General features: G+C 41.2%; 1 protein-coding gene across 2 annotated transcripts in view; it reads left to right on the plus strand.

The window, feature by feature from the left end:
- Positions 1–13,820, plus strand: part of LOC122793025 (MOB-like protein phocein) — a 565,681-nt gene that overhangs the window by 461,475 nt on the left and 90,386 nt on the right. For both annotated transcript variants that reach the window (XM_044060679.1, XM_044060677.1), the window contains one exon: positions 8,657–8,768. In XM_044060679.1, coding sequence (XP_043916614.1) covers positions 8,657–8,768 — 112 coding nt within the window. The remainder of the gene's footprint in view (positions 1–8,656; positions 8,769–13,820) is intronic.

Below are 13,820 nucleotides of genomic sequence, written 5' to 3' on the forward strand. Positions count from 1 at the left end.
TGCTGCCATTGGAACTGTTCTCGCATGGCATGCAAGGTTTCCCCAAAGGAGAATTCTTCTGGTGGGGAAGCAGCTGGAATGGATTCTTCAGCATCAGAATCTTCAAAATTGGAGAAGGGAGCCTCTGGCTGGTCAGTTATGTCTGATTCATCAGCAGAATCATCAGAGGACACTGGCTCAGGGGCTCTGCCCTAGGTCTCTTCTCTGGGGGCTGAGAGGCCCTGTCTGGGTGAGATTGAGATCCTCTAATTAAAGAAATTAAATCTTCTGCCAAAGTAAGCATTTGAGAACTAGAAGAGGGCCTGGATGTGGGGGTTTAACAGGCACTGTTTTAGTAGTCTTGGCTGCTTTAGCCCTGGCGAAGGCCTTAATGGACATGGCTGCTGGAGGCCTAGCAGCACCACGTGCTGGGGTAGAGACATCCAAGGGGATGGTGTCTGATAAGTCAACCACCGTAGTGGGTAAAATTTCTGAGGTCGATTCAAGAGTTGTAGCAGGGGCCTCAGTTGTAGGAATAGGTTCAGCTGTACTTAGATCAGTTTTCTCGGTTTCGGCCGAAACCGAGACACTCACGCTTTGCTTAACCATGGTTTCGGCCGAAACCGCGGACCGCGAATGTCGGTCTTTATCTTTGCGTTTTTGGTAGATTGGGTAGTCGGAGGATCCGGCGGCATAATGTACGCAAAATCAGAACCGAAAAACTGTTCTGCAAACTCCGACCGGCGCCTAAGCGTTGTCGGTTGAAAGAAGCACAGGCCGAACAGGCTGCTACGTCGTGGGCTGGGCCTAAACAAGGCAGACAGTAAGAGTGGAAATCTTTATGAGGTATTTGTTTCCCACAGGTTAAACAATTGTTAACTTTTTCTGACATCGGCTGAGGCAAGAAAGAGTCCCCAACGGGTACTTAGCTTTAGAAGTCTTCGAAGTAGTATTCGGTAGAAGTAATCTCTGGATCCGACCGACCGGCACTTGCGAACAGCTTCTGCTTCGGGCGCCACGCGGCAAGAAAGACTGAGGAAAATGGCGTCGGCTGATGCTTTTATACCCGAAGACCAACAGAGATGACGTCGGGTGGAGTGCGACATCAGCCGAAGCCGGACCCGGACTTTGGAATCCGGCCGACTGAAGGGCTGCCTGACGACAGGACAACCCAGTTGTTATGACTGCAGATGCATCCATGAAGGACATCTGATTTTTCACTTGATCAGGAAGGACCAATCGGGAGCCTAATACTTATGAGAAGTCAAGGAGGGTGTAGTGCTTTAGTTAGTGTTTCCTTAAGAGCTGAGCAAGTGCAGGGCTTTAGAAAGAGAATAGAGTGATTACTTTGAGAGTTTGAACAGTTCTAAGGGAAAAAGTGAAGAGCAGACTTTGTGGAGCCTGGAATAGTTTAAACCTGTTTAGGCGGCGCTGCCCGACGCTGCTCAGTGCGCAAAACCGCGCAAAAACAGAGTTGTAGGGTTTTAAGAGAGACAGATCAAGGAGTTTAGAATTGACCCAAAATGGCCAATAAAACTACAGCTTCTAGGTAGTAACTACTCCTCCAGGGACAGGCAGGCTGTTCAATGTTAACCACTCCCACTGGTGAACACAGAGACTTCCCTTTAGCGCAAGCAAGCACTGGCCTTCTAGAAACTTCCAAACAGTTCAGAACAGCAAATCTGTAACTGAACTTTCTTAACTTTCAGAAAGTGGAGAAAAAAGCAAGATTTTTTTTGTTTTTTTTTCTTTTTGTTGTAGTTTAAAGGTAGCAGAGATACACAAGCAGCAAAATAATCACAACAGTGCAATAAATGACACCCCCGCATGGTGCCCGAAGCAGAAGCAGTTCGCAAGTGCCGGTTGTCCGACTCCTGAAACTCTAATGCAAAACTTTCAGAACAGAAGTCTTCAATTAAAGCTAAGTACCCCGTTGGGGAAACTTTTTCTTTCTCCTTACCGATGTCCGTAAAAGTTAATAATTGCATTACTTGTGGGAAGCAAATACCTCATAAAGATTTTCATTTGTACTGTATTCCTTGCCTAGGCCCAGATCATAACGTGCCTTGCTGTCGGTTTTGTGCTAGATTTAGCCAACGCACTATTAAGCGTCTGTATATTTTTGCTTCAAAATATTTTGGATCCAGATTTAATTACCCTGAAATGTCGTCTGATAGCAATCCGACTACCGTAGTTCACAAAACACGCAAAGAAAAAGACAGATAGTCTAGGTCCAAAACAGACAGAACTTCGCCGGTACTCAGTGAGGCGCTTTCACAGCCCCTGATACCTGCTACTTTTGAGTCGCAGGCCACTACCGAGACCCATGCAGAGTCCGGTATGCCGCGAAATTCTCAGAGTATTGTACCCGCGGATGTCTCTCCCTCTGATGGCTCCGGAGCCGCTGAACAGGCACCTGCTTCTGTGGGTGTTTTCAGGCCTCAACATTTCTATATAAAACCAACACCAGCTTCAAAAACAGACAAAAACAACTTCTAAGTCTAAAAAACCGACGCATAAGCCTTGTGCTCAGACCCCTATGCCTAAAAAACAGATGATCAAAATGGCTGAGGACTTAATTACCTTGATCAGGGGTTCCCAACCCCCCCCGCTAAGAGGCCTAGGCAAGACACTGATTATAAATCTTCAGATCAGGTTTTTATTTCTTCTGATTCCTCTTCTGATCAGGAATTTTCTATACCACCCTATGAGGATTCAGATGCAGAAGAGTCCATTCCATCTGCATCTCCTCCTGAGGATTATTTCTTTGGAGAAACCTTGCTTACTTTAAGGGAACATTTTCATTGGGAGAGTTAGGATTTCTCTGAATCAAAAAAGAGGCTTAGGGATTTTCTTCCTCAGCATAGGCCTTTGGCTATACCTCCTGTGTTAGACATTGTTGATGATGTGTTTTTGGAATCGAGCATGGCTCCTGATTCCCTACCTCCGGCTCCTAGTAACCCAGAGAGATATTACAGGGATGTCCTTCAAGGATGCATCTGCAGTCTTTACAAATGGGTTGTCCTGTCGTCAGGCAGCCCTTCGGTCGGCCGGATTCCAAAGTCTGGGTCTGGCTTCGGCTGGTGTCGCACTTCACCCGACGTCATTGCGGCAGTTATTCGGGTATAAAGGCATCAGCCGACGCCATTTTCCTCGGTCTTTCTTGCCGCGTGGCGCCCGAAGCAGAAGCTGTTCGCAAGTGCTGGTCGGTCAGATCCAGAGATTACTACCGAATACTACTTCGAAGACTTCTATAAAGCTAAGTACCCCGTTGGGGACTCTTTCTTGCCTCAGCCGATGTCAGAGAAAGTTAATAACTGTTTATCTTGTGGGAAACAAATACCTCATAAAGATTTCCACTCCTATTGCATACATTGTTTAGGCCCAGACCACGACGTAGCAGCTTGTCTAGCCTGTGCTTCACAAATTTTTATTCAAAAATCCTGCTGCTGATCCTGAAACTGTCTCACAGGTTCCCAAAAGTGTAAAGGCCTCTACGGCCAAAAATCTTACCTCCTCTGATAGAGATTCCAGGGCACTGGATAGATGGGGAAAGAAGGTTTATACGTCTGCAACCTTTGCAATTAGGGCCTTAAACTGCCAGTTTCATATGCTTAAATATCAACAGCATGTTTTGGGCTTATTGAAACAGAAAATGATGTTGATTTCTGATTGTGTGGAAAATAAAGAATTACAGGAATTATTGCATGTAGCAGAACAGGTTGGAAAGCATACTTTGCAATGTGGTTTCGATTCCTTGGAGGCCTCTTGCACGGCCGCAGTTACTGGATCTGTGATTAGAAGGCATGCCTGGCTCAAGGAGCAAAATCTGCCTGATCATGTTAAGGCTAAATTGTTGGATGCACCTTTACAGCATGATACTTTGTTTGGTAATAAGGCAGAAGAGGTTTTAAAGAAAATGGAAGACAAAGTTAAATCTATGCAAACTGTGAAATATTTCTTACAAGTGCAGCCACCCAGATTCAGTAGACACTGCCCTACTAAAAATTGGTCCTTTCCTTTGTCCAACAGAGCCTCACAAGGCAAATCCAGGTGCTCAAAAGGCTCTAGATACCAATCACAGGTTTCTTACAGGTCAAAGCAATGGGGTGCCTCTACCTCCAAATCTGGAGGAAACAAAGCACAACCCTCTATTAAGCAGTCTGAATGACTTCCCTCTACCATTACCAAGCACTTATCTTTTGGCAGCCCCATTGCAGGGAAAATTAGCCCTTCATGCTCAAAATTGGCAGTTAATTGCCCAGGACAAGTGGGTATTAAACATAGTATCCCAGGGGTACATATTTCATTTCCATACTTTGCCAATTCCAAACGGTTGGCCAGGTCTGCCACAAAATCAATGGGCAGAGGCTCAGAAACAAGTGACGTCCCTCATGGATATGGGGGCCATTCAACCAGTACCAGAACAGGAAACAGGACAAGGGTTTTATTCAAGACTGTTCCTGGTACCCAGAAAAGACAATGCCTGGCGTTCAGTACTGGACATCGATTTTGAACACGTTCTCGTACATCCCAAAATTCAAAATGCTGACTTTGCAACATCTACTGCCCATGCTGGGCAAGAACACTTGGTTGGTGACTCTAGACTTAAGAGGCATACCTGCATATCCCAGTAAGGGAATCATGCAGAAGATACCTCCGCTTCAAGGCAGGTTTTCTGCATTACCAATTCTCTGCACTGCCTTTTGGCTTATCTACTGCGCCCAGGGTCTTTACAAAGTGCCTGGCACCAGTAATTGCATTTTGCAGACAAAGAAGCATACAAATCTGTCCTTACTTGGACGACAGTCTCATTCAAGCAGAAAACAAGGACATTCTTCAACATCTGGCATTTGTAAAAAGGCTTCTAACATGCTTAGGGTACACAAACGAGAAAAAAATCACAACTGGTACCCTCTCAAAAAATTACATCCCTGGGTGCAAGCTTGAATACAACTGCCCAGATGGGCTTACCTTACGCCAGACAAACAAAGGCAACTGACTATATACTTCAAACAGATGGCAACAAAAACCCAGTTATCTGCAAGACAAATTCTGCAGGCTTTGGGGTTCATGGCATCTTGCATTCTACTAATTCCATATGCAAGACTGCATATGAGGAAACTTCAATGGTACCTAAAAAGTTTATGGAGTCAACATTGTCAGTCTGGAAACAATGATCCCTCTCATTCCCTGCCTACAACAGGAGTTTCTTTGGTGGGCAGAGACATGTCACCAAAACAAGGGTATATCATTCACTGGTACCCCCTGCCACCCAAACCCTAACTACAGACACATCAGACTATGCTTGGGGGGCTCACCTGACTGGGAGATGCATTCAGGGCATATGGAGCCCAAAACAAATGCATCTGCATATCACCCAGAAAGAGATGCTAGCTGTTCAGAATGCCCTGACAGCCTTCAAGGACTTACTTCATCCAGGACAACTACTGATAAAGATGGACACCACCACAGTTATGTGGCACATGAACAAGTGGGGGGTACACATTCCTATCCCTTTTGCAGACTAGCCATGGCATTGTGGGACACAGCCTTGACTTCATCTTCAGGCTCAATTCCTGCCAGGAAAACGAAATACTCTGGCAGACGACCTAAGCAGAAATCTTATGGACCCTCACGAGTGGAAACTGGATCCACAAGTCTTCAGCATGATAACACAGAAATGGGGGAGCCCAGATATAGATCTATTTGCCTCTCCCCAGAATCATCAACTGGACAAATTCTGCACAAGGACTTATCACAGACAAGCATGGAAAGAGGATGCCCTATCCTTCAGTTGGAAAAACCTACCAGTATATGCCTTTCCTCCTCTGCCTCTTCTCCCCAAGGTCTTGCTAAAGGTCAGACAGGAAAAAACAAAAATGATCCTAGTTGCCCCGGACTAACCTCACCAGCACCGATACCCAATTCTAAGGAATATGTCTCAACTCCCTTCTTGGTACTTGCCTCAAATACCTCATCTACTGTCTCAGCAGAGCAATCAAATTCTGCACACTCAGTTCCAAACTTTGAACCTGGCAGCATGGCTGGTCATGTAATTATTCAAACAACACCTCTTAGTAAGTCTGTGATGGATGTCATTTTGGAAGCCAGAAGACCTAGTACTAGAAAATCTTATGCTGATAAATGGAAGAGATTCTGTGCTTGGAACCAAGCACAAGGAACGGACATAACAAAACCAAATATTCCTCAGATTTTACAGTACTTGACTGAGATGCTTGACAAGGGCCTATCTTTTTCTTCAATAAAAATCCATGCCTCTGCCATCTCGGCTCATTACAACACGGAGCCTCCCATCCTTTCTCATCCTCTGCTAAAACAGTGTCTTAGAGGGGCCAAAAATTTAAGGCCTCCCAGATCATCACCAACTCCTGCATGAGACCTCAAATTTCTGCTGGAAAAACTCACCCTGCCTCCTTTTGAACCAGCAGCTACTGTGGATATAAAGTTTCTATCTTGGAAAACAGCTTTTCTTTTGGCAATCACTTCAGCAAGAAGGGTTTCAGAACTACAGGCCCTCATGGCTGTGGAGCCTTTTATTACATTTTACCCGGACAGGGTGTCCCTCAGGACCAATCCTTCATTTATGCCTAAGGTGGTATCCACTGTGGCTCTTAACCAAACTATTCACTTGCCAACATTTTACCCAAATCCACAAAACAAGGGGGAGCGGATTCTGCATTCATTGGACGTACACAGACAACTAAGATTCTACTTGAACAGGACCAAATCTCTAAGAAAGTCTGAGCAGTTACTGGTGGCATTTGCTGCAGGATCAGAGGGAAACAGGGAAAGGCTATATCAAAGCAGACTATTTCTAAGTGGATAAGCCACTGCATTCGTTTCTGCTACTTGCATCATGGCAAACCAGTGCCCAAGGGAATCAAGTCACATTCCACCAGGGCTGCCTCAACCTCCGCAACCTCCACAGCCTTTCTCAGAGGAGTTCCAACCAAAGACATTCTAGAAGCTTCTACTTGGAGCTCTTTTCATACTTTTACAAAGCATTATCATTTGCCTCTCCAAGTCCAGGGCAGGCTTTGCCACTGCAGTTCTGCATAGCCTTATAGCCGCCCCTAATGCTATTTAGTTCCATCCTCCCATCCATAGCTTTGGGATTCTACCCAAATGTAATGACTGCAACAGTGAAACATGAAGAACATAGTACAGTTGTGTACACGTACCATAAATGTAGATGTTCGAGTGTATTCACTGTTGCAGTCCGGGTTACCCACCCGTCATCCCCCTTTTTCTTCTAGAACTTCTCTTTCCTTCACAATGGTCTAAACCTTTGTGATGTATTTGCTTTTAGATGAAGGTAAAGTTCATGTTGCTAAAGTGCATTTATATATATATATATATATATATATATATATATATATATATATATATATATATTGTTTATTTATATGTACATATTTTTGCTCCCCATTTGGGGGGTACCTGACATCTGGGGCAAGAAAAACTGAATAAAATGGCGTTGGCTGCATGTTTTATACCCCTGACGATCTGACGTCATGGAAGAGGAGCTTTTCGTTGGCATTAAAACGCCAACTTCATGAGAATCAAATCACTAAGTACATTTAGACATTTAAATAACTTTATCCTGGTCATATGACTGCCATCAGCTGCCAATAGAAATCATTTAAAGCAGTCAAGACCTTAAAATACAATACTTAAAAAATTTTTAAGTATTGTATTTTAAGGTCTTGACTGCTTTAAATGTCTGAATGTACTTAATGATTTGAATCTGATGAAGATGGCTTTTTAATGCCAACGAAAAGCGCTTCATTCAATAAAGTTATTCGTGGATTTGACTTTCGGGCGCCGTGTACCTGTGGATTTTGTGTTTATTAGTCATTAGTTTGTTTCTTTTGTTGGTTTGGTATGGCGTCATGGAAGAGGAGATTGCAACCGATGCAGGACCCAAGACTTTGATATTCAGGCCGACTGAGGGCAACCTGCCAACAGATTACCCAAATGTAATGACTGCAACAGTGAATACACTCGAACTTCTACATTTATGGTAAGTGTACACAACTGTACTTTCTCAGGAATATACTTTCATGATGGACACCCATGATTTACATAGCTGGGGCCTTCGGCCTGTTTGAGGAAGAATGAAAAGGACAAATTAGATTTAAGTTTTCTACTGACCACAGCTAGTCATCTGTGTTGTCCATTTTCATTCTTCCTCAACTTCCTCCCCTCCATCCCCCTTGTAATTTTCTGGAATGGCCTGTTTCTTGTTGGAACCTGTAGTTCCGGGTTTGAGCCCTACTGTAGTTTCTGTTTTTCTATTTAACTACTTAATGTAGGCTTTATGGCAGCAAACTCGATCTGAGGTGTTTAGCATGGACTAGGGTGTTATGGGTAGAGGGAGGAGCTCAAGAGTTGAATCCAAACTATGAAGTATGTGGCTGAGTCTGATCCAAGGATGTGATCTATAACCCATTAGTTGAGGAAGGATGAAAATGGACAACACAGATACCTAGTTATGGTGAGTACATAAACTTTACAGAGAAAAGTACGATAATTAAAAGTAACTTTATAATACATTATTTTCGTTACTTAATTTTGCCTGTGTGCTCATGTTAGCAGTTTAGAAAACATTTCATCCATTTCATTAAAGTTTTTTTTTTGCTTATCCCTGCAGGGTTAGCATTAAAGAGTCTTCTGTAGCTAAATTAGGATCAGTATGTCGGAGAATTTACAGAATATTCTCACATGCATATTTTCATCATCGACAGATATTTGATGAATATGAGGTAAGTATGTTTTGTTTCATCTACAGCTTGTAATTTATTTTAGTTTTTCTCTTCAGCTCTTCAGTCCAGAAACTAATATTTAGCTGATTAACATCCAGTATTCCACTGATGTGGAGGTTAAACACCTCCCTACTTACCAAGTTAGAATCAACTTACCATAAGATAGCTAGATTTGCAGCTCAACATACATATCCAACACACCATTGTCACTCCTTGAGATATATAAACTGGCTACAGCTACTTCACCTACTCCTTCAATCTCAACTGCTAGTCATACACTCCATTCTATATCAGTCTGACTTTTGCCCGGCTCTCTCACCTCTCATCTCTTACTACTCCCCCACCAGACAGCTTCGTAGTTCAACCCAAGACCTTTTAAATGTTCACAAACCCAAATCCAAGACAGGATGTAACTTGTATAGCTACCGACCCTCAATTGCATGGAACAAACTTCCACTAGAAATAAGGAACCTAACTCATCACAAACAGTTTAAGCTTGCCACCAAAAGACTACTTTATAGAACACTGGATCTGCTCCTGCAAGCAACCTCCCTGACCACTTCATCCAAATAAGCTACTACCTCACTATGTACAAGCCCATACAACCTGTACACCTGTTACAACAAACCTCTTTTCGTTCTTTAGTAACTTCCCACCACCTCTGTACTTCTCCTTTTACCACATGGATCCCCCCCCCCCCGAACCATGCTATCAAACTTTATACATAACCTCCAAAGCTTGAGCCTACCCCCTTTCTTAACCTTTCTGGACTTAACAACCTTCCTCACTGGTTTATTTCTTTTTCTTCTTATGAAACCACTCTCTATTTATTTATTTATTTATTTATTTATTTATTTATTTAAGTTATATAGAAAGTATATTAGTACTGTAATTAAACTGTAATTCTCTAATATTCTTTTATATATCATTTGTATATGTCATTTTGTTGTCATTTTATAATTGTATATTTTTATTGAGGAGCTTTTCTCCCTGGGCCTCCGCTGAAAAAGGGCAATAGCTCATTCAGACATTCCCGGTCAACAAATGTAAAATAAATAAAAAATGTGATGTAGGTGCAGTTTGCATCACGGATATTAATAGTTAACAGCATAAATAGATAAACAGATGTGGGTACTGTCAGGTTTTCACTGATTCTAGCAGAATGTTTGTGTGCATTGAGACCTGACTGTTATGTAGTGTCTACCTCACTTTTTTTGTCCCGTACCTTGATACTTTTAATTTCTTGTTTTCTTTTTTTCTTTTGTGCATGTGTTTGTGTATTTGTTTTTTGTTTTGGTTTGTTTAGTTGTGGACTAAATTTACTTTCTTTCCAAATCTGCATTTTGATAAAAAGATGATTCCTGTTCTTAGCCTAATTTATGACATTTATTTCAGCTAGCATGGTGTCCATAGTACTGCTGTAATTGTAAATTACTTTGTAGAATTTGTTGGTGCCTTGTATTTCATTTTGGAATGTTGAAATGATTGCACTCTATTGCCACTCCAGAGCCTTTCAGTCTTCTTCTTTCAGCTTTTCCCGGTTAGGGGTCGCCACAACAGATCACCTGTCCACTCATGATTGGCAGTGGAGTTTTACGGTGTCGAGTTGCCAGCCCAGTGCCCAACCTTCCACAGAAGGCGCACACACTCACACCTAGGGCCAATTTAGAGTGTCCAATCCATCTACAGCATGTCTTTGAAATGTGGGAGGAAACCGGAGTACCCGGAGGAAACCCACTCAACTACAGGGAGGACATGCAGACTCCACACAGAAGGCACCCCAGCAGAGGATCGAACCGGAGAACCTCTTGCTGTGAGGCGGCAACGCTAACCGCTGCACCACTGTGGCCACCCAAAAAGTACATACATAAAATAAAAATACATAAATTAATAACCATCAAATGTACAATCTTAAATAACATTTAAAAAAACATTCAGTATTAATCAATTCACTCAAACCTGGGGGCTTATCAGCATTCAGATAAATTTGCCATCGTACTTCACAGCATTATAACAAACTATTAATATCACCTCCATGAGATGTATCCAACAGAGTCTAATATGAAAAAAAACTTAAGTTATAGCATAATGCAGAATGCTTAGCCAGTGCATTATTACCATCTTTATTTTTTTTATAGCTAAAACATGTTTGTAGATTCTTTGTGAAAGCATTTTGTGATCTTACCAACATAGAAACTATCACAATTACTACATACAGCTAAATAAGCAACATGCTGTGATTTACAAGTACATCTATTTTAGAAACTATCAATTCATTCATATGTCTCAAAAATGGCTTGGCAATTCATTAAATATCTACACTGCTTGCAAGAATGACAATTATAGGTCCCATACGGCATACTGCTAATGGCACATGTATCAGTATACATATTATTAAAATAATTTGACAAATTGTATGTTTTTATATGTAAAAGTAGAAACTTCTCCAACAATCCAACCAAATCACTATTACCATGAATAATTTTCCAACTGTCATTCACAATTGAGCCTTTCAGTATAAATCGTAAATAAAAAGCCTGCCAGTGATGCAATACGACAGTTCCTACATGTGACACACAAGTGATTCAAGGTGTAGTGGGAATCTGGTTCCTAGAAGACCAATTTATATGTGGTGGTGGGGATCTTTAAGTTCCTCAATTGTCTTTTCTGTGGGTGGCTGTAGTCTGTTGTACATGAAGCTGCCAACAGACTGTGTTAAAAATAGAAAGAGTATGTGGCTGCACATGCTTGCTACTACTCTACATCCTTGGATGTAAGTTGGGTGGGGTTGTGTAGTACACATCTTAGATCATAGTTTAAGGAAATAGGTTTACTTCAAAGTTGTTGCTCCTAATGCGAATGAGAGGAGTGGTTTAAAACTGTTGGACCTCCTGCTTAAGCTTAGCAATTGCAGGAACAAAAAGCAAAAGCATTAATGATGCATCATCTTTTGAGTTTCATTTTAACAGTATATCGTAATATTTGGGTTACACTTGCAGGTTTGTTAGAAAAGTAAAAAGTGTCACTGAAAGCTTGTCTGTTTGGGTCGTGCATAGCTGGTGCCTCTTTATATTTTAAAAGTCTGTTAATAAATACAACGTTAATGTCAGCTCTAAGACCCTGGACCCTCCAAGCAGGTGTACTTATTTTCTTCATAGTTTAATTACAGTATTCTGAGAACTGGTAATTCAGACAAGCTTTTCACTTTGTGCCATTTGCTTTGCACGCCAGCAAAATTTCCTGCGATATCCTGTAACTAGAGATATCCACAGTATTCCATGAGACTGGAACCTGGACAGGTATACCTTTCTTCACATAGCAAAAAAAAAAAAAAAAAAAAAATCCAACAATAGATCTCCTCTGAATCTGTAGCCTCCCCTATTCTAAGTACATCTGTTTCACAGAAAGGAAATAGTGACAAATGCTTTTCCTTTTTGAGTTTGGGATCCTTTTAAGCATTTCATCTAATTCTAGAAAAATAAGAAGAGAAAGTGCATGCCTTTTGCTTATAGATGTGCTCTGACCAAGTCAGACTTGAAAAACCTTTCAAACACAGTTGTCAGTGGCTTGGCTAGTAATCCTGCTTTACAAGATAACTCCTCAATTCTGCTATCGGTAGTAATCTGTCTTGTGAGGCATTAAGTGCTGCAGTGGTGGTAGCGGACTTAGTGCTGCTCTCAAGTATGCAGCAGAGACCAGAACGTTTAGGATTTTTGCTTGGGGTTGTTTGCATAGGTATTTTAATACCCTGAGCAGACTTCAAAGAATGTTTCCTCGTGTGGGTAGTAAATCCTCGAGATGTGATGGGAAAGAGAGATGCAACGTGGAACTTTTTTTTTTTTTTTTTTTTTAAGTCTTAAGTTGGCAGATTTTAAAAATTCCCTGTAGAGTACTCTGTCAGAAATATTGGAGGAGCAAATGCCTGTAACTAAAGAAATTATTATTTTGAGCTGGGACACTGGACCTGAATTGCCTAGACATAGTAAGGCCTTATTAAATTTAATGTTTGCTGTCAAAAAGCAATTACTAGAAAATGGAAATCAAAATCTAAACCAGTTATAATTGAAGTATTGAATATTCTTAGAGATAAACTGGAAGTGGGATCTTTAGAAAATGGAAGGAGCAAATTACATAGAAAAAAATGGAATTTATTGGAGCAATAAATGCAGAATAGTGTTCACGAGGAGGAGTGAGGTTTAAAGAAAGGCAGTCATTTCTGCAATTTATGTAATATGGGAGTGAATGGCTGTTATCAAGAAAGAAAACATCATAAGTAATATGCAGTGATTAAAGGGACAAATGTGGTTTTCTGTATGTCTTGTGATAATTTAATAGTTAAAAAAACATAAAGAGCATACCATTTCACACTTAGGTAGGATATGTGGTTTACATAATTATCTACATTTTACAATTTAAGAAGTGAAAAACAGTAATGCTTTATTAAACAGTGTCTAGTGAGGAGTGGAATATGTATAATGGAAGTGGTATTGTAAACATATGCTCAAACTTAAGTATGCTGTTAGTTTTATAAGGAGCAATGGGGAGAGTAGTAATGTCGGAAGAAATTGGTAGAGGATGTTATGGGGTTGAGGGCATTGCTGGGGGTTATAGGAGGGTATGAGGGTCATGGGCAGGAGGATTATTATTGAGGGTGTAGAGGGGAGCAGGATTAAAGAGAGAAGGAATCAAAGGAAATGTGAAGCCTGAAGTTTAAAGCCGAGAGGTTGTATTTAACAAAGACTTGCAGCAGTGGTTGATTTGAAGGGGCAAGTATGTTTAACAGTTTTATTAGATGTTCGTTCTTTGCATATTTACTTGCCATATGTTTAAGGTGTTATTTAATGGCAGATTTGAATTCAAAAATATTGTTGCTTTTCCTCATTGCTGTGTAGGAACTCTGTTTGGGGGATAGTGTGGAAAAGCTGTAATTACAGTGGGTCATTTTGTTGGGGGTGCAGAAGGAAGAAGTGTTGAGTGGACCTAAACTAAGTGAGAGAGAGATTAATAGTTTGAACAGTGTGTAAAGAAATACAGAAGTACAGTGGATATAAA

The sequence above is a fragment of the Protopterus annectens genome, chromosome 2.part0 (genome assembly GCF_019279795.1).
Source record: "Protopterus annectens isolate FY-2018-M chromosome 2.part0, PAN1.0, whole genome shotgun sequence".
Taxonomy (NCBI): Eukaryota; Metazoa; Chordata; order Ceratodontiformes; family Protopteridae; genus Protopterus; species Protopterus annectens.